Source organism: Rhinolophus hipposideros (assembly GCF_964194185.1).
Source record: "Rhinolophus hipposideros genome assembly, chromosome: X".
In the NCBI taxonomy this organism is placed as follows: domain Eukaryota; kingdom Metazoa; phylum Chordata; class Mammalia; order Chiroptera; family Rhinolophidae; genus Rhinolophus; species Rhinolophus hipposideros.
In genome coordinates this window covers 5,287,967-5,311,504 of record NC_138046.1, presented here as the reverse complement: position 1 = coordinate 5,311,504, position 23,538 = coordinate 5,287,967, and the positions used below count along the sequence as shown (strand labels likewise).

Sequence of the window (23,538 nt, the reverse complement as noted above, 5' to 3'; positions counted from 1 at the left end):
ACCTCTTTTCTGTCTATAGATTTGCCTATTCTGGAAATTTCATGTAAATGGAATCATATAATATGTGGCCTTTTGTATCTTGGCTTCTTTCACTCAGCATAATGATTTTGAGGTCCATGTTGTAGCATATATCAGTACTCCATTCCTTGTAATGGCTGAATAATATTCCATTGTATTGATAAGTTTTATTTACCATCTATTAGTTGATGGACATTTTGGGGACGTTTGGTTACTACTTTTTGTTAATTTTGATGAAGTTCAATTTATTTTTTTCTTCTGTTGCTTGTCCTTTGGATGCCATATTTAAGAGACCATTGCTTAAGCCAGGTCACAAAGATTTACTCTCTTGTTTTCTTCTCAGAATTTTGTAGTTTTAGCTCTGAACATTTGGTCTATGATCTATTCTGAGTTAATGGTTATGTATAAAGTAAGGAAGGGGTCCAAATTAATTCTCTCAATTGTGTACATCCAGTTGTACCCAACACCATTTGTTGAAGAGATATTTCTTTTCCCATTGAATGGTCTTAGCACTCTTATCAAAAATCAGTTATTCATAGATGTATGGGTTTATCTGGACTCTCAGTTCCATGCCATTTAATCTGTATGTCTGTCTTTATGCCAGTACTACACTGTCATGATTATTGTACATGTGTAGTAAGTTTTAAAGTCAGGAAGTATGTGTCTTCCAACTTTGCTCTTCTTTTTTAGGATTGCTTTGGCTGTTCTGAGTACCTATCATTTCCGTAAGAATTTTAAAGTGAGCCTGTCAGTTTCTGCAGGCAAAGGAGCTGGGATTTTGATAGGGATCGTTCTGAATCTGTAGATCAATTTGGGGAGTATTGCCCGTTTAACCATATTAAACATCTGATCCATGCACACGAGATGCTTTTTCATTTATTTAGATCTTCTTTAAGTTTTTTTTCAACAATATTTTATAATTTTCAGTGTACAAGTCTTACATGACAAGGACTCTGCTTGACCAAACATTGGACAGGCTGCTCTGAGCCTTCTGTTTGACCAGGCCTCATCCTTGGACTCTGTCCTCTGCCTGCCTAAGCCAGTCTTAGCAAAGAATCCTAAGTCAATCCCCTACCCTTGATATCTTATCACCCTTCATAGCTGATCCAGTTCCTAATCACCTACCTTTTATGTAGAAATCTTTGTCCTGCCTTTACGGAGATCCATTTAGGCTGGTTTAGCAAGAGTGCCCTATACTTGTTTTCTTCTCTTAGTAATTTTCCATCCAGTGGCTACCCCCTCACTCTGCTCATTGCCTAAAAATCCCCACTTGTCCTTTTTTTAAAATTATTGAGATATATACAATATCCTGTGAGTTGAAGATGTATAATGTGTTGATTTAATACATTTATAATACTGCGAGATGATTACCACCTTTGCTTTAGCTGACATTTATCACATCACATAAATTATTCTTCTGTGGTGAGAACATTTAAGATCCAGTCTCTTAGCAGTTTTGAAGTTTATAATACTGTACTCTTGGCTGTCATCACTGTGCTGGCATTAGATCTCCAGAACACATTCCTCGTCTTGTTGCAAGGTTGTGCCCTTTAACAATACCTCCCCAGTTTCTCCCTTGGTACCACCATTCCATTCTGTTTCTATGAGTTCAGCAATTTTAGAGTCCATACATAAGTAATAGACAATATTTGTCTTTCTCTGTCTAGTTTATCTCACAAGGCATAGTGCTTTCAGGGTCCACCTGTGCTGTTGCACAGATTTCCTTCTTTCTCATGGCTCAATATTTGTGTGTGTGTAGTTATGTCAGTCTCACACACACACACACACACACACACACACACTCACACACACACACACCCCATTTTCTTTATCCATTCGTCCATTAATGAGTACTTAGGTTGTTTCCATGTCTTGGCTATTATGAATAATGCTAAAAAAACATGGGAGTGCAGTTATCTTTACAAAATCCTGTTTATATTTCCTTTGGCTATATACCCAGAAGTGGAATTGCTAGATCATATAGTAGTTGTATTTTTAATTTTTTGAGAAACCTGGTTGAACCAGTTTACATTTCCACCAAAAGAGCAAAGGCGTTCCCTTTCTCCATGTGCTTGCCAGCACTGGTTAGCTCTTCTCTTCTTGGTGACAGCCATCATGACAGGTGTGAGGTGGAATCTCATTGTGCTTTGGACTTGCATTTCCCTGATGACTTTGATTGTCTTTTCATATGTCTATTGGCCATCTGTGGGTCCTCTTTGGAGAAATGTCTATTCAGCCAATGAAAAAATTCTGCCCGTTTTTCATTGGCTTGTTGGGTTTTTGTAACTGAGTTGTATGAATTCTTTGTATATTTTGGATATTAACCCCTTATCCAATATATGGTTTGTAAATATTTTCTCCCATCCTGTATGCTGCCTTTTCATTTTATTGATGGTTTCTTTGGCTGAATAGAGCTTTTTAGTTTGATATAATCCCACTTGCTGATTTTTGTTTTTGTTGCTTGTGCTTTGGTGTCATATCCTAAAAAACCATTGCCAAGAACAATGTCAAGGAGTTTCTTCCCATGTTTTCTTCTAGGCGTTTTATGGTTTCAGTTCTTACATTTAAGTCTTTAATCTATTTTGAGTTAATTTTTTGTTGAGTGGTGTACTGTAAGCCCTCACTTACCATCATCCATGGGTTCTTGGAAACTGTAACTTTAAGTGAAAAGACATACAGTGAAACCAGTTTGACCATAGGCTAATTGATATAAACAAGAGTTAAGTTCCTACAGCATATTTCTGGTCTCAAAAATAGCACCAAACTTCTAAAGAAAGATCCAAAACACTTCTAATGTTAAACATTGAAATGAGTGTGAGATATACCTACATTTAAGAAAGATTAATAAGAAGAAGTAGAATTATTTTCCAACTGGCTTATTCCAGTTCAGGGTTGCGGATGGCCAGAGCCTCTCCTGGTAGCTCAGGGTGCAAGGCGGGCACCCTCCCTGGAAAAGATGCTATCCCATCACAGACACACACACACACACACACACACACACACACACACACAGTTTACACTTACCAATTAACCTAACATGTACATCTTTGGGCTATGGGAGGAAACCAGAGTACCTGGAGAAAACCCACACACATGGGGAGAACGTGCAAACTCTACACAGATGGGGGCCCTGGCCAGGCATCAGTTTTTTCCTTCTCATCAATGTTATAATGAAATGATGTAATTTGAGGACCTCCTGTGTATAGGAGACCAGTTTCAGTTTTCTGCGAGTGATTATCCAATTTTCCCACATCATTTGTTAAAGAGACTATCCCCCTGTTAGCATTCTTGGCTCCCTTGTCAAATCTTAGTTGACCGTATATGTGGGGCTTTATTTTGGGGCTGAATGTTTTTTTCCATTGGTCCATGTGTCTATATGCCAATACCATGCTGTTTTTAATTACTATAGCTTTGTTATAGTTTGAAATCAAGAAGTGTGATGCCTCTGGCTTTGCTTTCTCAGGATTGCTTTGGCTATTTTGAGGTCTTTGAGTGTTCAGTTTCTATTTCTTCCTGATTCAGTCTTGGGAGATTATATGTTTCTTGGAATTCAGTTGACCCCTGAGCAGCATGGGTTTCAACTGCACGGGTCCAACCTAGATGTGGATTTTCCCCCCCAAAAAAATACACAGTCAGCCCTCCATACCCCCCAGTTTTGCATCCACAGATTCAGCCAGCCGTGGATTGAAAACAGTATTTGATCTGCAGTTGGGAATCTGTGGATGCGGAGGGCTGATTTAAGTTATACATGGAATTTTGACTGCATGTGGGGGGGAGGGTCAGTGCCCCTAACACCCATGCTGTTCAAGGGTAAACTGTATGTCCATTTCTTCTAGGTTATCCAATTTGTTGGCATATAATTGTTCATAGTAATGTCTTATGATCCTGTGTATTTCTGTAATATCAGCTGTAATGTCTCTTTTTTTACTTCTGATTTTGTTAATTTATTTATTGAATTTATTGGGGGTAACATTGGTTAACAACATTATTTAATTTTCAAGTGTACAAGACTATAATTGGATATCTGTGTGTACTCTATTGCATGATCCCCACCCGAAGAGTAGTTTCCTTCAGTTAGCATATATTTGACCCCCTTTACCTGCCTCACCCTTCCCCCACCCTGTTCCCCTCTGGTAACCACCATTCTGTGACCTGTATCTGCGAGTTAGTTTTGTTTTGTTAGTTTGTTAATTTTCGTTTTATATGCCACATCTGAGTGAAATCATACGATTTTTGTCCTCTCAGTCTGACGTCCTTCACTTAGCAGAATACTGTCAGTATCCACCATGCTGTCACAAATGGCAATGTTTCATCTTTTTTATGGCTGAGTAGTATTCCACTGTGCATATGTACATATTTTTTGTCCACATTTCTGATTTTATTTATTTGAGTCTTCTTTTTTTTTCTTAGTCTAACTAAAGGTTTGTCGATTTTGTTTATCTTTTCAAAAAAAACACAGCTCTTAGCTTCGTTGATCTTTTCTGTTGTTTTTCTGGTCTCTATTTCATTTCTTTCCTCTCTTATTGTTATTTTCTTCCATCTAAGGTTGGGCTTAGTTCTTTTTCTAGTTCCTTGAGATGTAAAGTTATGTTATTTATTTGAGATCTTTCTGTAGTCTTAATATATGCATTTATAACTATAAACTTTTCTGTCAGAACTGGTGTTTTCTTTTTTTATATTGGTTGATGTTTTTAATTCAAATATTATCTGATTATTGTCTTCTTTGTTTTTTTCTAATTAAAATTTATTGGGTTGACAATGGATAGTAAAATTACATAGGTTTCAAGTGTACAATTCTGTAATACATCATCTATATATCACATTGTGTGTTCACCACCCAGAGTCAAGAACTGCTTTTTCAGCAGCCCATAGGTTTTGGTGTGTTGTGTTCCCATTTTCATTTGTTTTGAGGTATTTTTTATTTCCCTTTTGAATTCTTCTTTTACCTACTGGCTGTTCGGGAGTGTGTTGTTTAGTTTGCACATATTTGTAGATTTTCCAGCCTTCCTATCGTTGATTTCTAGTTTCAAACCATTGTGGTTGTAAAAGATAGGTAGTATGATTTCAGTCTTCTTAGATTTGTGAAGACTTGTTTTGTGTTCTATCATCTGATCTATCGTGGAGAATGTTGTTTGTGCAATTCAGAAGAACCTGCATTCTGCTGCTGTTGCACGAAATGTTCTGTACATGTCTGTTTCGGTCTGTGTAGTGTAATGTATGGTTCAAGTGCAATATTTCATTGTTGATTTTCTGTCTGGATGATCTATCCATTGCTGAAAGTGGGGTATTGAGTTCCCCACCTATTATTATATTGTTGTCTGTTGCTGTCTTCAGATTTGGTAGTGTTTGCTTAAGATACTTCTCCGATGTTGTGTGTGTATATATTTATGATTGTCATATCTTCTTGATGTATTGGCCACTTTCTTGTTATGTAATGACCTTATTTGTCTCTTATTACTGTTCTTGGCATACAGTCTTATTTTTTTGATATAAGTGTACCTATCCTCACCTTCTTTTGGTTTCTGCTTGTGTGGATTATCTTTTTCCATTCCACCACTATGAGTGTACTTAAATCTGAAGTGAGTCTCTTGTAGGCAGCATATATTTGGGCTTTTTTTATCCACCCAGTTACTCTGTGCCTTTTGATTGCAGAATTAAATGCATTTATAATTAGAGTAATTATTTATATGTAAGGATTTACTAATTCCATCGTATCCATTGCTTTTTGGTTGCTTTGTAGTTTCATTGTTCCTTTTTCCCTGTATTTCTGCCTTCATTTTGAAATTGGTGATTTTCTGTGGTAGTATACTCTATTTTCCATTTCTTTATCTTTTGTGAATCGACTCTAGGTTTTTGTTTTGTGGTTACCATGCGGCTTACCTAAAACAAATGATTGATAAATGTTGGTGCAAAAGTAATTGCGATTTAAAAGGTTAAAAATAATTGCAAATACCACAATTACTTTTGCACCAACCTAATAGTCCATTTTAAGCTGATAGCAGCTTAACTTCAATCACACACAAAAGCTCCCCATTTGCTCCTACTCTGTTAGATTTTTAATGTCACAATCTACCGAATTTTACCACCCTTCTCCTTCAGGAACACCGCTTATTCTAATATGTGTACCTTTGATGGAGTCTTATGTAGATCACATAGGCATTCTTTGCTCTTTTGTGTTCTTTGTTGTTATTATCTTCTGATTGGGTTATTTCAAGCTTCCTATCCTCTAGCTCACCTACCCTGTTTTCCATTGGATCTACTCTCTGGTGGATGCTCTTTATTGCATTTTTTTTCATTTCATTCATTGAATTCTTCAGCTCCAGAATTTCTGTTTGGTTCTCCTTTATGATTTCTATCTCTTTGTTAAATTTCAGATTTTGTTCATGTACTGCTTTCCTGATTTCATTGAATTGCCTTTCTGTGTTTTCTTGTACCTTGAATTTCCACAAAACAGCTATTTTGAATTCTTTATGAGCTCGATCACAAAATTTTGTGTCTGATTTCAGTTATCAGAGGATGATTGTTACCTTTTGGTGATGACATGCTTCCTTGATTCTTTTTTTTCTAAAGTTTATTGGGGTAATAATTGTTAGTAAAATTACATAGATTTCAGGTGTACAATTCTGTATTACATCATGTATAAATCCCATTGTGTGTTCACCACCCAGAGTCAGTTCTCCTTCCATCACCACATATTGGATCCCTCTTACCCTCATCTTCCACCCCTCTCCCCCCTTACCCTCTGGTAACCACTAAACTATTGTCTGTGTCTAAGAGTTCCTTGGTTCTTAATGTTCCGTGGAGTTTTGTATTGCTGCTTTCTCATTTGAAGTATCAGACACCCCCTCATATCTTTACTAGTTGCCTTCAGGTGGGAAATACTGTTCATCGGTCCTCTCATATCTGGAGTTTTGTCAACCTTGTACGGATACACCTCTATGCTTCTTGCTCCCTCTTGTGGCAGAATTCTTAAACTTTTATATCTTTTCTGGTCTTAAACTCACCAGGCTGACTCCTGGAAACCTCTCTTTTGTTTTCCAGAAGATGGCACTACAGCTCAATTTTATGGTTTCACCTTTGTCCACAGCCCCTGGTCTGATATTCTGAGAGCCTTTTACTGGCACTCGCTCTTGCCATTGCACTCAGGAGCACACATTGCTCATGTATAGAAATACAGGTGATTTTTCTATACTGATCTTGTATTGTGCAACCTTGGACAACTTCTTTATTAGTTCTAAAAGCTTTTCAGTGGATTCCTTATGATTTTCTATATACAGGATCATATCATCTGAAAATAGACATAGGGTTTAATTCTTCCTTTACAATATGGATGCCTTTCATTTCTTTCTCCTTCCCAGTTGCTGTTTCTAGAACCTCCAGTATGTCAAATAAAAGTGGCAAGATTGGACATCCTTGTCTTATTCCTGGTCTTAAGGAGTCTTTCACAATTAAGGATGATATTAGTTGTGGTTCTTTCATAGATGCCGTTTATCAGATTTAGGAAGTGCCCTTCTATTTCCTGTTTGTAGAGTGGTTTTATAATGAAAAGGTGTTGGATTTTGTCAACTGCTTTTTTGTATCTATTGAAATGATCATCTGGTTTTTGTCCTTTATTCTATTAATACACTATATTACAATAAGTGATTTTTGGATATTAAATCAACCTTGCATTTCTAAAATAAATGCCACTTCATAATGGTCTATAATCCTTTTTTATTTATTTTTATTTTTTAAACTTTATTTTAAATATGTTTTTCCAGAACCCATCAGCTCCAAGTCAAGTAGTTGTTTCAATGTAGTTGTGGAGGGCACAGCTCACAGTGGCCCATGTGGGGATCGAACTGGCAACCTTGGTGTTAAGAGCACCCCACTCTAACCAACTGAGCTAACCAGCCACCCCTATAATCCTTTTTATATATTGCTGGATTTATTCTGCTAGTATTTTATTGGAGACTATTTTATGTCTGTATTCAGAGAGAGACAGAGAGAGAGAGAGAGGGAGAGGGAGAAGGAGAGGGAGAGGGAGAGAGAGAGGGAGGGAGGGAGGGAGGGAGAGAGAGCGAGCGAGCGAGAACACGAGAACGCCCTCTGGTGTCTCTTCTTATAAGGGCACTTATCCCGTCATAAGCCCTCATGACCTCATCTAAACTAAATCACCTCCCAAAGGCCCATCTCCAACTGTCATCACATTGGGTGCTAAGATTTCAGTATATGAATCTGGGGGGACACAATTCAGTGGATATAACATCTTCTCTTTAATGTAGGTGTTTACTGCTATAAATTTCCTTTTGTGCGACTACTTTCAGTCCATCCCATGTGCTTTCCTTCTGTTACTTTAAAATCCAACGGCTGAGCCCCCTCTAAGTAAGTTTCTAATCTCTGCTTTTTGTCCTGTGCATGGGTCACACTTTCCTGTTTGTTTTTTATCTCATAATTTTTGTGTTGTTGAAAGATGGACATTTTAGATAATATAGCAACTCTGGGCACTGATTCTCAATCCCCAGGGTTTGTTGTTTGCTTGATTATTTATTTAGTGATTGGGCTGGACTTTTTTTTTTTAAGTGTGTTTCTCCCACAGTGTGCAGCCTCTCATGGCACTTCTCAGAGGGAACAACCTTGAGCATGCACACAGTCACCCTGGAATGACATGGCTCTCATTGAGTGTCTCTTTTCCTGATCTCCCTGTTGTGCTTCTAGCTAGTCTGCTCCTGTTGGTGTCTCGCCCAGCTATTAGCCTCTACTAATTGCAGGCTAATTGCTCTATTTTTTTCCAGCAGTTCCCCAGACATAAATTGCTCCAGTCTGATCTAATTAGATTTGGGCTGCCTTGTCTTTGTGGCCAGTCTTAGACATTTGTTCTGACCTCAGGAGGGTTCTTAGCTGTCTCTTCCCCTGATACTCTCCGTTAAACTTCCGGCTGGCCTGTGGCTTTACTTGTGGTTCTCATGAAGCTGCATCTTAATTGCTTATCTCCATTGTTTTGACAGCATCCTTAGGCTTGACCTTCCCCATGCTCTGTTCCAGATAAAGTCTGTTCTCTTAGGAAAGCTCTCTGTTCCTAAGGCCTGCCAGTCCGCCTGGGAACAATCCCCAAGCCACTGCTCTAGAGCTGTGGGTAGGGGCAGTGGACTACTTCTCTTGGAGTGACACCCTTGCTCTACCTGTGGAGTGCTAGGTAACTTGTGGTCTTTTTGGCTTGCCTGTGCCAGCATGGAACCTCTGCTGTATGAGTAAGTCAGGGCAAGGGCACTCGGGGCCCAGTATTCTCGGCCTGCCACTTGAGCTTCTGCCCTGTGTGTTGGGGCTAAGTGGAGGAAGGGAGCCCTAGACCTATCTATCACCTGTGCCTTGCTGGAGGAGAACTTCTGCATCTTGTGGCTTGGGGTGGTTGGGGTAGGATAGGAGGACAGATGCTGATGAGGTGCCCTCCTGGGTAGGAAACATAGCTTTTGCCTGGGACCTCAGGAGAAAGAGAACCCCCCGGCTTTACTTGCCAGGAACAGAGCTTCCATCTCTGAGCTTTGGGTTAGAGCAGGTCCTGGTTTAAATGCCATAGACTCACTGTTCTTACTGAGAATTAGTTGATTTTCTTCCATAAATGTTCCTTCATTTGCTGTATGTCCTTAGGACAGTCCCAGTTTTCAGAGACTTGAAATGGTTTGTTGTTTGTTTTTATTTTTATTTCTTCTGGTTTTGGTTGTTTTGTTGGACAGAGCATCTGTGCAGTTCCTTACACCACAATTCTTGAAGTCTCCAACTCTCAACTTATTTTGAAGGTTCCTTTTTTTCACTTTCAGATTATCCTCTTAATTTAGAGGTTTGTAAACTATATTCCTTGGATAGAATCTGGCCTATTTTTCTACATAAAGTTTCCTTGGAAAACAGTCATGCCCATGTGTTTACATATTTTCTCTGCCTGACAGAGTTGAGTAATTGCTACCGAGACAGTTTGGCCCATAAAGCCAGATATTTAGTATCTGGCCCTTTACAGAAAAAAAACTGCCAACCCCTACTTTAATTGATAAGCTGTACTAAAGTATTTTATTACTTAAAGATATAAATGCTTCTCTAGTAAGTGTGAATTGTCAAGAATACCAAGTATAATTAAAAATAAGATTTGTCTTAAAACAAAGACAAAAATAGCAGATTTTTAATATAAACATGATATTTTCTCTTTTTCCAACATTTTTAGATCTGGTAGCTCAGCGAGGAGAAAGATTGGAATTATTGATAGATAAAACAGAAAATCTCGTGGATTCGGTAAGTATGGGCTATGATAATATTTTTCAGGATGTAGAGAATGTGCGGTTGATAGCTAACATAGTAGGGAAATGTCTTAAATTTAATACTGTAGTGTGTTCTTTTTCTTTTCTAACCTCCACTATCTGATTACATTGTGATTACAAGGATAACAGTGAGGCATAGAAAAAAAGCCAGGACCCATTAATACCCATTAAGCTTTGGTTTGGAAAACATACTCAATTTAGAGAAACAATTTGTTTAATGCTTTGGACTGATGTGTACATAATTCAGCACCTCCTAAGCACATTTTGTAAAACACGAAACAAATTTTCAGGCCCCTTGCGACCTACTATGAATCCTGAAAACTGGATAGTTCATTCATTTTCTTGCTCACTGTGACAGCTTTAGCCTTCCGTGTGTCAAGCGAGAGGCAGGATCCGGAAGGGCCACTGAGCCTTAAAGGAGTCAGTGTCCCTGTGACCTACTTACGCTACAGTTCCACGTGTCTTTGCACTCTCCATCCGGTTAGTGGATGAAGGTTTTGAGGAAAGATGATAGATACACGGTGAATAGAAAGAGGGCAAATATCAGTTACCGTTTGCGTCTCTACAATTACAAATTGAAATGCAAAGTGGAAGTTTACACCTTGGAACAGACCCATGGGTGATCAGGTTCATTCTTACTGGCAGCTAGATTGTAGAGGTTAAACGCACAAGTTCTAGAGGCCGGCTACCTGGGATTGACTCCATCTCTGCCACTTACTGGTTGTGTGACCTTAGGCAAGTTACTTAACCTCTCTGTGCTTCAGTGATTATCTGTAAAGTGGAGATACCTAGTCCATAGTGTTTGGAGAGTTAAGTCAGAGGATGCATGCAAAATGCCCAACACAGTGTCTGGTACATAGTGAGAGCTATTTAAATGTTTATTGTTATTGTTGGTTTTACTGGGACATTCATTAACAGTATGTCTTAGAAGGATAACAGTTTTTTGTTTGTGTTTGTTTGTTTTGTTTTGTTTTTTATCAAAGCCCATGGTAGTTGCAGGAAGGATGGCACCATACAGGAAGTCAAAACCCCAGGATGCTATAGTGGCTCCCTTTAGAACCCATTGCTGGGGGCTGAAGAGGGCAAAGCAGTATGCGATGCCAGATCTGCAGACCGGTGTCTTTGCTGTTCCCAGTCCACCTCTTCGCTACTCCTAATCCCAGAGGGTTACCCCGTTTAGCTGGAACAGTCTGTATTTGACCAGCACTAGTATAGTCTGTACTTTCCAAATGAAAGTCTTCTTAATTTTGTTGACTACACATCCCAGGATAACAAAAGGTGCTAATTAACTAACAGATGTCTCTCTTTCTGGAGGAATAACGTACATATGATAAGGCGCAGCAAGGGTACTACTGTTAGGAAGTGTACAGTTCATTAGTTTTCACATCTGTCTGTACCCATATGACCATCACCTGGATCCAGGTAGAACACATTTCCAGCTCCTCCGAAGGCTGACTTATGCCCCTTCCAGGTAATCATGCCCAACAGAGGTAACCATGTTTCTGACTTACATTACCCTAGACGATATTTTGCCTGTTCTTAAAATGTACAGAAATGGAATCATATGTTATGTACGCTTTTATGTCTGGCCTCTTTTACTCACCATAGCTGTGAGATCCATCAACATCGTTGAATGTAGTAATAGTTTATTCTTTTTTATCATTTTTCACTGTTCATTTTACAAACCTGCCTACCACAGTTTGTTTATACATTCTCCTCTGTGGGGCTTGAATTCTGGATTCTCTATTTTATTTCACTGATCTGTTTGTCTGCCTTTATGCCAATACCACACTGTATTGATAACTAGAGCTTTATAGAATTTCCTAAGTCCTCCAACTATGTTCTTCTTCAGGACTGTCTTCACTATTTTCGGTCTTTTGCATTTCCAGTTATATTTCAGAATAAGCTTTTTACTTTTTGCCTTTAACAAAATCTTGTATCTTTGATTGTGATTGCATTTAATCCATAGGTCAATTTAGGGAGCATTGGTATCTTGCCAGCATTGCGTCTTCCTTTCCATAAATATGGCATGTCTCTGCTTCTGCATAGGACATCTTTTGGTTTTTTTCCAACAATGTTTGGTAGTTTTTGGTGTACAGGTCTTGCACATATTTTGTGAAATTTACCCTTAAGAATGTCATGCTTATGTAGTCTATAAATTTTTAAATTTCATTTTCAATATTTATTGCTAATATATAGAAATAAACTTGATTTTTGTATATTTACCTGGTTTTTATCCTGCAACTTTGCAAAATTCACTTATTACTTCTTGGAGCTTTTTTGTGGATTCTTGCCTTTTATTTCTTTGCCTTACCTTACTGCACTGGGTAGAATTTTCTACACAATGGTGAATGCAAGCAGTGACAGTGGAAATTTTTGTGTGTAGCACATCTTATGGGGGAAAATTCAGTATTTTCACTAATTATGTTGTTAACCATAGATTTTTTGTTTCATGAGTGTCCTTTCATCAGGTGGAAGAAATTCACTTCAGTTCTTCATTTGAGAGTTTTATTCATGAATTTTATCAAATGTTTTTCTCCATCCATTAAAAGGATTGTATGGTTTTTCTCCTTTATTCAGTTACTATGACTGACTATAACTTATTCAGTCAACATTTATTTTTAACGTCTTATTGGATTTGCTATTGTTTTGTTCAGGAATTTTGCATCTGCATTTATCAGGGATATTGGTCTGTAATATATTACTCTTTTTAGGCTTTGGTATCAAGGATATGCTGGCCTCATCAGAGGAGCTGGGAAGACCTCTCTCTATCCTCCAACAGAGTTTAGGTACTGTTGGTATTATCTGTTCCTTGGCTGTTTGGAAGAATTCACCAGTGAAGCTGTCTTAGCCTGGAGTTTTGTTTGTGGGAAGGTTTTAAATCTACCATTTTGATACTTGTTTCCTATTTGTACCATCTGTCCGTTGTTCCCTTCTCCTCCTTTATCTGCCTTCTGATCAACTCGTTGAGTGTTGTCTAAATTCCATTTTTACCTCCTCTATCAGCTTATTAGCTATACCTCTTTGTCATTTGATGTTTGCCTTAGGGTTTACAGTATAAGTCATTACCTTATCATAGTCCATCTTCACGTGGTATTATTTCACTTCACAAAATAGTATAAGAACCTTCCAATAGCATACCTCCATCTGACCTTCCTGGCCATGATGCTGTTTTATAATACTTTTATTTACACATATATTAGAAACCTCACAATACATTGTTATTATTTTTGTTTAAACAGTTGATTATCTTTTAAAGAGATTTAAATAATAAGAAAAAACATCTTTCTGTTTACCCATTTCTTGTAACTTCATTCTTTTCTGGATCCAAATTTTCATCTGGTGTCATTTTATTTCTACCCATAGGACGTCTTTTAACATTTTTTGTAATGCAGTTCTGCTAATAATGAATTCTTTTCAGCATTTGTATGTCCAAAAAAGCCTTTATTTATTTCACTTCCTTATTTTAAAGGTATTTTCTTTCAATATTTTAAAGGTGTTCCATCACTGTCTTACACATTCTTTCTGACAAAAATTCTGTCATTCTTACATAATGTATATTTTTCTCCTCTAGGTGTTTCCTTTTTTATTAATTTCAGGTGTACAAAACAACATGATTAGACATTTACACCCCTCACAAAGTGATAAGCCCCTCCAATCTACTACCCCTCTGATGTCATGTATAGCTGTTACAATACCATTGACTATATTCCCTATACTCTACATCCCATGACTATATATATATATATGTATATGTATATATATATATATCTACAGACTATGTATGTGTGTGTGTATATATGTATATATATATGATTATAGTTGACATTCAATATTATTCAGCTTCAGCTTCAGATGTATAGCGTGGTGGTCAGGCATCTACACAGTCTATGAAGTGATCCCCCTGGTGCTTTAAAGGTTTACTTTTTATCATTGGTTTTAAGAAATTTGATTGTAATGTGCTTTGGTGTGGTTTTTTCATGTTTCTTCAGCTTTGGGTGTGTTGAGCTGTGGGTTTGTAATTTTTGACAAATCATGAGAATATACAGCCGTTATTTCTGCAAATGTATTTTTATCCCTCTTCTCTCCTTCTAGGACTCCAGTTACATGTACTTTAAGCCACTTGAAGTTGTCCCGAGCTCACTGATGCCGTGCTCATTTTTGTCGGTCTCTTTTCTTTCTGTTTTCACTTAGGATAGTTTCTATTGGTATGTCTTCGAGTTGACGTATCTTCTGCAGTTCGTAATGTGCTAATACTCTCATGTCATGTATTTTTCATCTCCACAAGTTTGATTTACATCGTTTCATATCGCCCATGTGTCTCTTTAACATGTGCATGCCTTCCTCTACCTTCTTGAATATATGGAGTATGTTTATAATTGAAATGTTTATTCTACCTGCATGTCATGTAAATATTGATAGAGTTGGGTTTAAGTAAGATATGTTGGCCTTTGGTTTGTATTTGCCCGTGTCTTTGTTCCTTTTTATCTTTCTTAATTTGTTTACTCAGGTATTTTAAAAATTGTTTCATTTTATCACATCTTATTTTTTAACAGCTTTATTGAACTATTTTTTATTGATAAATAATCCACAGACATATGATTGATCCATCATTTAACGTATACACTTCAGTGGTTTTCTGGAATATTACAATTCTTTCAATTGTGGTTAAGATATATACCCGTATAACATAAAATTTGCCATTTTAACTGTATAATTCAGTGACATTAATTATATTCACAATGTGGTGCAACCATCACTAATTCCAAAACTTAGTCATCATCCCAAGCAGAAATTCTGTAGCCATTAATCAGTAACTCCTCACTCCCCTTACCTTCAGACCCCAGTTCTAATCGTACTTACTGTCTCTATGAATTTTCCTATTCCAGGTACATTCGTATAAGTGGAATTCCACAATATTTGCCCTTTTGCATCTGGCTTATTTCACTTAGCATAATATTTTCAAGATTCATCCATGTTGTAGCGTGTGTCAGAATTTCCTTTCTTTTTGTGACTGAATAATATTCCATTGTATGCGCACACCACATTTTTTGTATCCATTAATATGGATGGACCCTTTGGGTTGTCTCCATCTTTGGGCTATTGTGAGTAAGGCTACTGTGAATGTTGATGTAGAAGTATCTGTTCAAGTCCGTGTGTTCAGTTCCTTTGGGTCTGTACCTAGGAGTAGAATTGCTGGGTCATGCAGTAGTTCTATATTTAGCTTTTTGAAGGACTGCCAAACTTTTCCATAGTTGCTGCACCATTTTACATTCCCGCCAGCAATATACAAGGGTATCAGTTTTTCCACATCCTCAACAACACTTGTCACTTTTCCATCTTTTTATTCTAGCCATCCTGGTGGTTATGAAGTGGTATCTCATTGTGGTTTTGATTTGCTCTTTCCTAATGACTAATGACATTGAGCATCTTTTCGTGTGCTTATCGGCCATTTGTATATCTTCTTTGGAGAAATTATTCAAGCCCTTTGCCCATTTTTTAAAAGGGAGTCATCAGCTTCTAATGAAACCATCTATATGGAGCAAAGAGATCATCAGGCTGGTCAGCTTGCCCCTGTCATTCTCATAGGGATTTTTATATCTTCTTGTTCTCTTCTACCCCCTAATTGACTCCCCAAGGGAAGCTTTGGTAAGGTGAAACAATTGTTCCTTATAACTGAACTGGTTTTAAAATAGGTGATTTGTAAGTGTTCATATATTGACTTGAGGATTGTAGAGGAATCTCCACTCTGATGTGTTGAATCACACGACTACATTTAGGTTTATTCGTTTCGTTGCTCACTACTTTTTCTGATCCACATTATCGTCCTTTCTTGGATTCTTTATTGTGATTTAGTTTGTGAGTAATTGCAGAGTTCAGTTAACTGAGACGTTCACAAACTGTACAGTTTAGAGGACACAGTCCCCCAGACCTGCCTGTTCTGACTCCAGCTGCAAGTGTATTTGTTCCCCAAACCATCCTCAGTTTGATCATTGGCTAGAAGGACTCACAGAACCCCATGAAAGCTGTTACACTCACAGGTACCTGTTGTCCTGCCCTCATGGAGTCAGGACGCTTTACTGTCCCAGCATAGATGTGTGAAAACATGTATAAAATATAGTCAAGCAGGGAAGTTTGTCCAGGCCTTCGTGATCAGTTTTTGAGATCTCATTATGTAAGCACAACTGACTGTCGGCCCACTTGCTTGATTTCTCTCCAGTGTCCAACTTCTCTAGGTGTACAGTTGGTTTTTCTGTAGTGAGTAGTCCCCATCCTCAATGACATTGTTACTCTTCGGCTAGCCAGTGGCCCTCAGGCAAGCAAAGATTACTTTCCAGGAGCTGAGGGCAAACGTCAGACCCCTTTTGGGGCAAGTTTAGGTTCTTCACTACACAGTACAGCTGATGGGCATTTGGGTCGTTTCCAGTTTTGAGATAAGACAAATAGCACAGTTGGAAATATTTCTGTATGTGTCTTTTGGTGAACTTGTGCATACATCTCTCTTGGGTGTATACCTAGGAGTGGAATTGCTGGGCTATTAGGGAATTTTATTGTTTGTTTGATTTAAACTGCTTGTGTCCTGGTGGGAGTGGTTCAGTTGATACTGAGAAATTGATGTTTCAAAAGAAAATGAATAACTGAAGGAGTGAAGTTTTTTGGGTTTTGGCCTCATACAAGTAAGAACTTATCTTCCTGTGGAAATTGAACAGGCTTAATGGCGCAGAATCCCAGCATTATACTGGGCAGAACAGGCAAATGTGTTTGCAGCCAGCTGGCCTAGAAGCCTTTCTCATTGGAAGCATAGAGGATAAGACTTTCCCACCAACAAGAGGAACCACTTCTGATGGTTGACACTATGGGTATGGCTACGGTGAAGGAAAAGGAGAGAAGCCTTTCCCCTGGGCTCCAACTGCTTTGGGGGAACTAGTGATCATGAATGGCCAGTCTCACATGTGAAGAGAAGGAGGGGTAAAAACACTGGGACTTAACAGAGTAAATGAAAGTAAAAGTTTTGGAGGTCTTTCTGCAAATCAATCATATACTCAGTTCCAGGAACCAAACAATTCATGCTTTTTTTTCTAGTCTGTCACCTTCAAAACAACCAGCAGAAATCTTGCCCGAGCCATGTGTATGAAGAATCTCAAGCTCACCATCATCATCATCATTGTATCAATTGTAAGTTTTTGTCCTTTTTGTGCTTGATCTTATTTTTTAATCTCTAAGAAATTGGGTGGTGCAATTCTTTCTAATAATGAGCAGTCTAACATGAGCTACAAAGGCAGGGGCTTGCCTATGAAGTCACATTGGAATATTATCTTGATTTAAACCCCATCTCCCTGTTGAGAATTCTTACTATAAGGAATTGTGCAAGGCATTCCAAATATTCTTGGATATTTAATGTTTTTGCCACTACTGAAATGGGATTCTTTTAAAATTGCATTTTCTTATTAATTCCATATTTTCTAATTATATTTCTGTTTAGTAGTTGATTCTATTTACTATTTCTTTATTTCTGTTTTCTCTTTTCTAATTGCTGTATTGTGTGTCTGGCGACTTTGTATACCTCTTTTTTAAAGATTTTATTGGGGAAGCAGAACAGAACTTTATTGGGGAACAGTGTGTACTTCCGGGACTTTTTCTAAGTCAAGTTGTTGTCCTTTCAGTCTTGGTTGTGGGGGGTGCAGCTCAGCTCCAGGTCCAGTTGCTGTTGTTAGTTGCAGGGGGCGCAGCCCACCATCCCTTGTGGGAGTTGAGGAGTTGAACTGGCAGCCTTGTGGTTGACAGCCTGCACTGCAACTAGCTGAGCCATCTAGCCACCCAGGAGCTGAGCAGCTGCTCATTGACTTCATTCTAGTCGCGGAGGGCACAGCTCACTGGCCCATGTGGGAATCGAACCTGCAGCCCCATTGCCCAGAGCTCGCTCTCTAACCAACTGAGCCACCTGTCCACCCCGCATACCACTTATTAATCACCATAGTTTGTTAGCTGATTCTTCACTGTGCTATAGGACAGGAGTCAGCAAACATGTTCTGTAAAGTGCCAGATAATAAATATTTTAAGCTTTGTGGGCCACATACAGTCTGTTACATATTCTTATTTTTAAGCAACCCTTTAAAATTATACAAACCATTCTTAGCTCACAAGCCATGGGCTGTAGTTTACTGACCCCTGCTATATAACTAAATTTATAGTACCATCTGTTAATAATTTTCACTTCATCAAATTCATATACGTATGTATGTATGTGTATGTGTGTATATATATATATATACACATACACATACACTACATATAATTGTATAAACTTATATTTTTTTCTTGAATTTACTAGTAGCAATGTTCAATAATTATGGTGTCAGTGGGCATCTTTATTTAGTTCCCAGTTTTAACTGAAATGCTTCTAATATTTCATTCAGAAGAGTGATACTTACTATGAATTCTCACTAGATTTTTCTTGTCAAGTTAAGGAACTTTTATTTCTAGATTGCTAAAACTTTTATCAGGAATAGGCTTTTAAGTTTAGGAAATGATGTTTCTTTACCCAATGAATTGATAATGTGACTATATTTAATATTAATGTATTGCATTACATTAATAAATATGTTTATGGATAACTGTTCTTTCATTTCTGGAATAAATACTAAGAAGCTATTATGTAGTCTTTTAATGCATGATGAGTTCACCTTCCTAATATTTATTTAGTAGTCCTCTTGTCTATAAGTATAAATTAGTCTATATGCTATTCTTTTGGAACTCTTATGTAAACAGATTATTGGACTTCTTTGAAGTATTCTGCATCTCTAGTAACCTTTTTAGCATGTTTAAACTCCTTTTTGCATTGCATTCTGGGAGAATCACTCAGCTAACTCTTCCAACAAACTAAATTTATTTTCAGCTCTGTTCATTCTGCTATCTAGCTCTTCTGTTTATTTAGTTGTATAGCCATGTTTTCGATTTCTAAGAAGTTTCCTTCTTCTTAACTTTAACCTTGTTTTTATGGAACTTGTACTTGTTAACAGATGTACTGTATCCTTGAATTTCTCTGGATACATAATGAGAGCTATATCACAGGGAATTACATAACTTACACAATGCTGGGAGCTGGCTAAGCAAGCCCCAAATCTGTAGAGCAGGCTGTCAAGAAGGGCAGATTCCTTCTTCAAGGAAACCTCAGCTTGGCTCTTAAGGCCTTTTAACTGGTTGAGTCAGGCTCATTCAGATTATATAGGATAAACTGTCTTACTTAAAGTCAACTGTTAGGAGTTCTAATCACAGCTGTAGAATAAAACAGTACACTGAAGCCAAGCTGAGTCGACACATAAAGCCGACCTCACAGAAATATAGTTTCTATATGTAATAGGTTCATTATTTTTATTTTGAAATACATTCTAGGTCTTTTTTTAAATTTTTCATTTCTAATATGGTAAGTGTTGATCATTTTGACGCCCTTCAGCAAGAGTCTCTTGGAGTCTTCACTAATTTTTAAGTGTCAAGTGTTCCTGGAGCAAACATTTGAGAGCTGCTGCTCTAAGACGGAGGAGGGATGCGTGACTTTGGGGGTGCTTGGTGACTGGGCAAGCATCCTTTCCTCCCTGTCCCCTTGGCATTTTCAGAAGCCCGAAGTTCCCTCCGAGCAGATACCCTGCCTCAGTCCACTTTGCCTCGATCCCTGTTGGAGGTCCTCAGGTTTGGCAGAAGGGCAGGCACAGACCTGTTGGTGTTTCACTGGCCATTGTGTCATGACCTTAAATGTCTCCTTGCTCACAGTCCCCAGGTGGCACATTCTAGGCTCCTCGGCTTTTTTTTCCCCCTCTTCTTTGGTCTGGGAATTTTGATTGATTTATGAAGCTGGGTTGTTGTTGCATTCAAATTATATTTATTGATTACTTAGCACATGCAGAGTACGGCTCTAAGTGCAATACCAATCTTTGCCAAATGGTCTTGTCACCTAACATTGTACTTCAGCTTTAAAAATGCTTCTATTTCACTTATGGCAAATGGTCAACTTTATATCAAATTGGAATATGTGTGTGTGCATGTGTGAGTGTGTGTGACTGTATATGTGTGTGAATGTGTATGTGTGTGATTGTATATGTGTGTGAATGTGTATGTGTGTGAGTGTAATTAACCTATTCATTAATAAGCAGAATTTGCTGTAAACCACCTCCCAACATTTGTAGACAAGTAAGGTAAAACAGTTTGATGACTTTTGGGAGGGGGCATGGAATTCGTAATTTTTTTTCCCCAAGCATGTGAATAATGACATCAGTCACTTAAAGATCTCAAAAAGTTGTAATTTAAAGCACACCAGAATGACTAATTTATAGCAGTGAACCTGATGTTTAAAATAAATCTACTTTTGGAATGAAGTGATGTGAGCAAGCATATACTATTAAAATACCATAATTTAAAATGACAATACTCTAATTAAGAAGCTAACACATCTCTAATAGGACTGGGGTTTTTGCTGTGTTTCTTTTATCATCAGTTTTCCTTTGATTTGGTGATTCTAATTATTGTGTCCTTACTCACCGAAAGGTTAGTAATGACATTCTTGCTCACAAGTGGTAGAGAGGTAGAGTCTCTACTCGCACTTTTTAATTTTTTATGATCGTAATCCATGTATAAAGCCTAAGATTGTACTTAATAAAATCATACTTCAAGGGAACTACAGCAATTTGGGATCCTTATGACAATGGCGTCTCTGTAGGAGAGACTCGCGTACCTCCATTCTTCTCAATTACCATAAAGACAAACACACCCTGCTCTCTGTCCTGCTGAAGAAAGCACAACAGAATTCAAGTGGATGAGACTTCTTCAGAAAGGGTAATTTAATTGAGCTTCCATCTTTGAAAATACTTGATTAGTGTAGTGTATTATTACACAGCCACACTCTGATGGGAACAGTATTTGTTAACAGGTTAGAAGCCTGTAATGGATTCAAGAAAATAAAATTATCTCCCTCCTCCATCCAGGTCTTCATCTATATCATCGTGTCACCTCTCTGTGGTGGATTTACATGGCCAAGCTGTGTGAAGAAATAAGGAAAAGTTACCATCAACCAAAGGGTACGAGAGAACAAGGAGTCAAAGGCTCCCTGTGATTGAAGCCTTTTAATAGCGACAGATGGTGTCTGCCAGTCTCTTCAACCCTCTTGTTTCTTTTTCTGTTTTTAATCTTGTTTTATGCATCCAGATTTTTCTTTGTCCTGTTAACCAGTTTATTCCAGACCACTTCAAATTGAGCCATTTATCGCAGCAGTCGCCTTAAAAAGGCCCTTTGTTTCTTTGGTTTGTTAACTAGTGTTGCCTCCGTAGAGAAACGTTTTTGTTTGTGAGTGCACACAGCTTATGACCAGGGTGCAACGCACCAGTCTGATGGCCTGTCTGTGAACACTGCAGATGAACGTTGTGTGTGTGCACAGAGGTGTTCAAGGGACAGAGCATTGCTCACGTCTCATCTTTATGTCTTTTGTAATTGAAGAGTTTTAGGTACTTGAGAACAATATAAATGGAGATTCATTGTTATTTGGGGAACTGTAATTGAATTGTTCGTGCTGCTTGCTTCTAGGAGCCCAAGCAGGTAAAGTATTAGACATTGCATCTCAGTCAGAGGGAGATCATTTTGCTAGCCTGTTAGAAGCACATGGGATTAATTATCTTTGACCGCCTAGTATTCACTTTTAGGAAAAAGGTTGACCGTTCGCAAACCTTGCAGAGCTTGATATCCTGTTTTGCCATTGCAGTTGATTTGAGAAGATGATAGTTTAAATATTGTTGAAGGTTATGGTCTTGTATGTTTCTTTTTCTTTACTTGATTTTAGGGCAATTTTATAGTTAATAGACCACATAGTGGAGGGAGTGGGGAGGCAAATTCCTCCGGCTCACCAAAGAAAAAGAAGAGAACCACAGTGGATGTGCTAGCATTTTCGCTGTGTGAAGGCAGATAGTGCGGGCAATTTTTTCCAGTCTGGGAAAAGCCCAAACAATATAATATAGTCCACGGTCAACTGCAGGGTTTGGCTTTGACTGCTGTTCAGTACTCGGCGCATCCCGTGTGGTTTAGTAAGTCCTTTAATCTGCCTAGTCCTGAAGAACTCTTGAGAAACGAGAGTAGGCAGTATGATGTATAGAAACAATCCAAGACAGTGTAACATTCATTTAAGTGCACTGTAAGAAAACTGGAATGCCATCACACTGCTTCGTCTACTCTGGCGTCTGCGAGCCGCTATGTACTTTTGGTGTGTATCTAAAAGGACATCTGCTGCTCTAGACCTAATTGCATTCATTTATCAATAAGTGCCAGTAAATGGAAGTCACATTACATTTGACATTTTCCCAATGAAAGAACAAATTAGTCTATAAGCCTAGCCACCTGTGTAGCCTAGTCATGTGCCTTGAATACATATGTGTGACAGAATCTGGCTCATGCTACCTGTTCTTCCTTCTACACCTTCCGATGCATTTATTTGACATGTATTTTAGGCCCCACTGGAACTCTTTTCCTGGTGATCGTGCAGCGCTCCAAAGTTTTTCCAGTTCTTTTTATCAACACTAATGCCTTTTTATTACATGAGCATTTCCTATTGGAAAACGCATTTGTTCCAGGAAAACATGGCATTCCTGAATCATAAGTTCCAAATGTCTTTAATCCAAAGAAAAAGACTTAAAGTTTATTCCCCTTTCTTATACACAACTGAGTAAAAATGATGTGCATGTTTTAGGGGTAAATTACTTAACTGTCCCTTGATCTGTTTATGTATAAGAATGCTTTTTAAAGCACATATATTGTTTTAAATGATGCACAAACTGAAGGCATTAATAAAATTTAAGAGTAATACAATGAGTTGCTTGTTTTAGAATTTATTTCTGGACTCTAACTTCTGATGACATTTTGCCATAGTTTACAGATCAAATGTATTTTACTTATGCTGGAAATACATTAAGAAGTGTGACTTGTATACAAGACATTTTAAATCACTATGTTGTATACCTGAAACTAATATAATATTGGATGTCAACTGCAATTGACAAGCAAAACAATTACTTTTTTTTAAAAAAAGAAAAAAATGATAGAACAGGCAGACCAAAAACATAAGAATACAGAAGCTGGACAATGCTAGAAACAATGCTAGAAAAAAAAGAAGTGTGACTTGTAGCCTTTCAGCAAGAGCATTGGCTCAGGTTTATAAAATGTCTTGAAATCCAAAAGACACAAAAGGACTTAAAAATAC

At 37.9% G+C, this 23,538-nt stretch overlaps 1 protein-coding gene across 2 annotated transcripts in view; it reads left to right on the top strand.

The window, feature by feature from the left end:
- The window catches only part of VAMP7 (vesicle associated membrane protein 7), a 43,294-nt gene extending 20,147 nt beyond the window's left edge, over positions 1-23,147 (top strand). For both annotated transcript variants that reach the window (XM_081041941.1, XM_081041942.1), the window contains exons 6-8: positions 10,211-10,278; positions 17,388-17,480; positions 21,281-23,147. In XM_081041941.1, the coding sequence (XP_080898067.1) occupies positions 10,211-10,278; positions 17,388-17,480; positions 21,281-21,349 (230 nt within the window). In that variant the 3' untranslated portion in view covers positions 21,350-23,147. The remainder of the gene's footprint in view (positions 1-10,210; positions 10,279-17,387; positions 17,481-21,280) is intronic.
- The last annotated feature ends 391 nt before the right edge of the window (positions 23,148-23,538 follow it).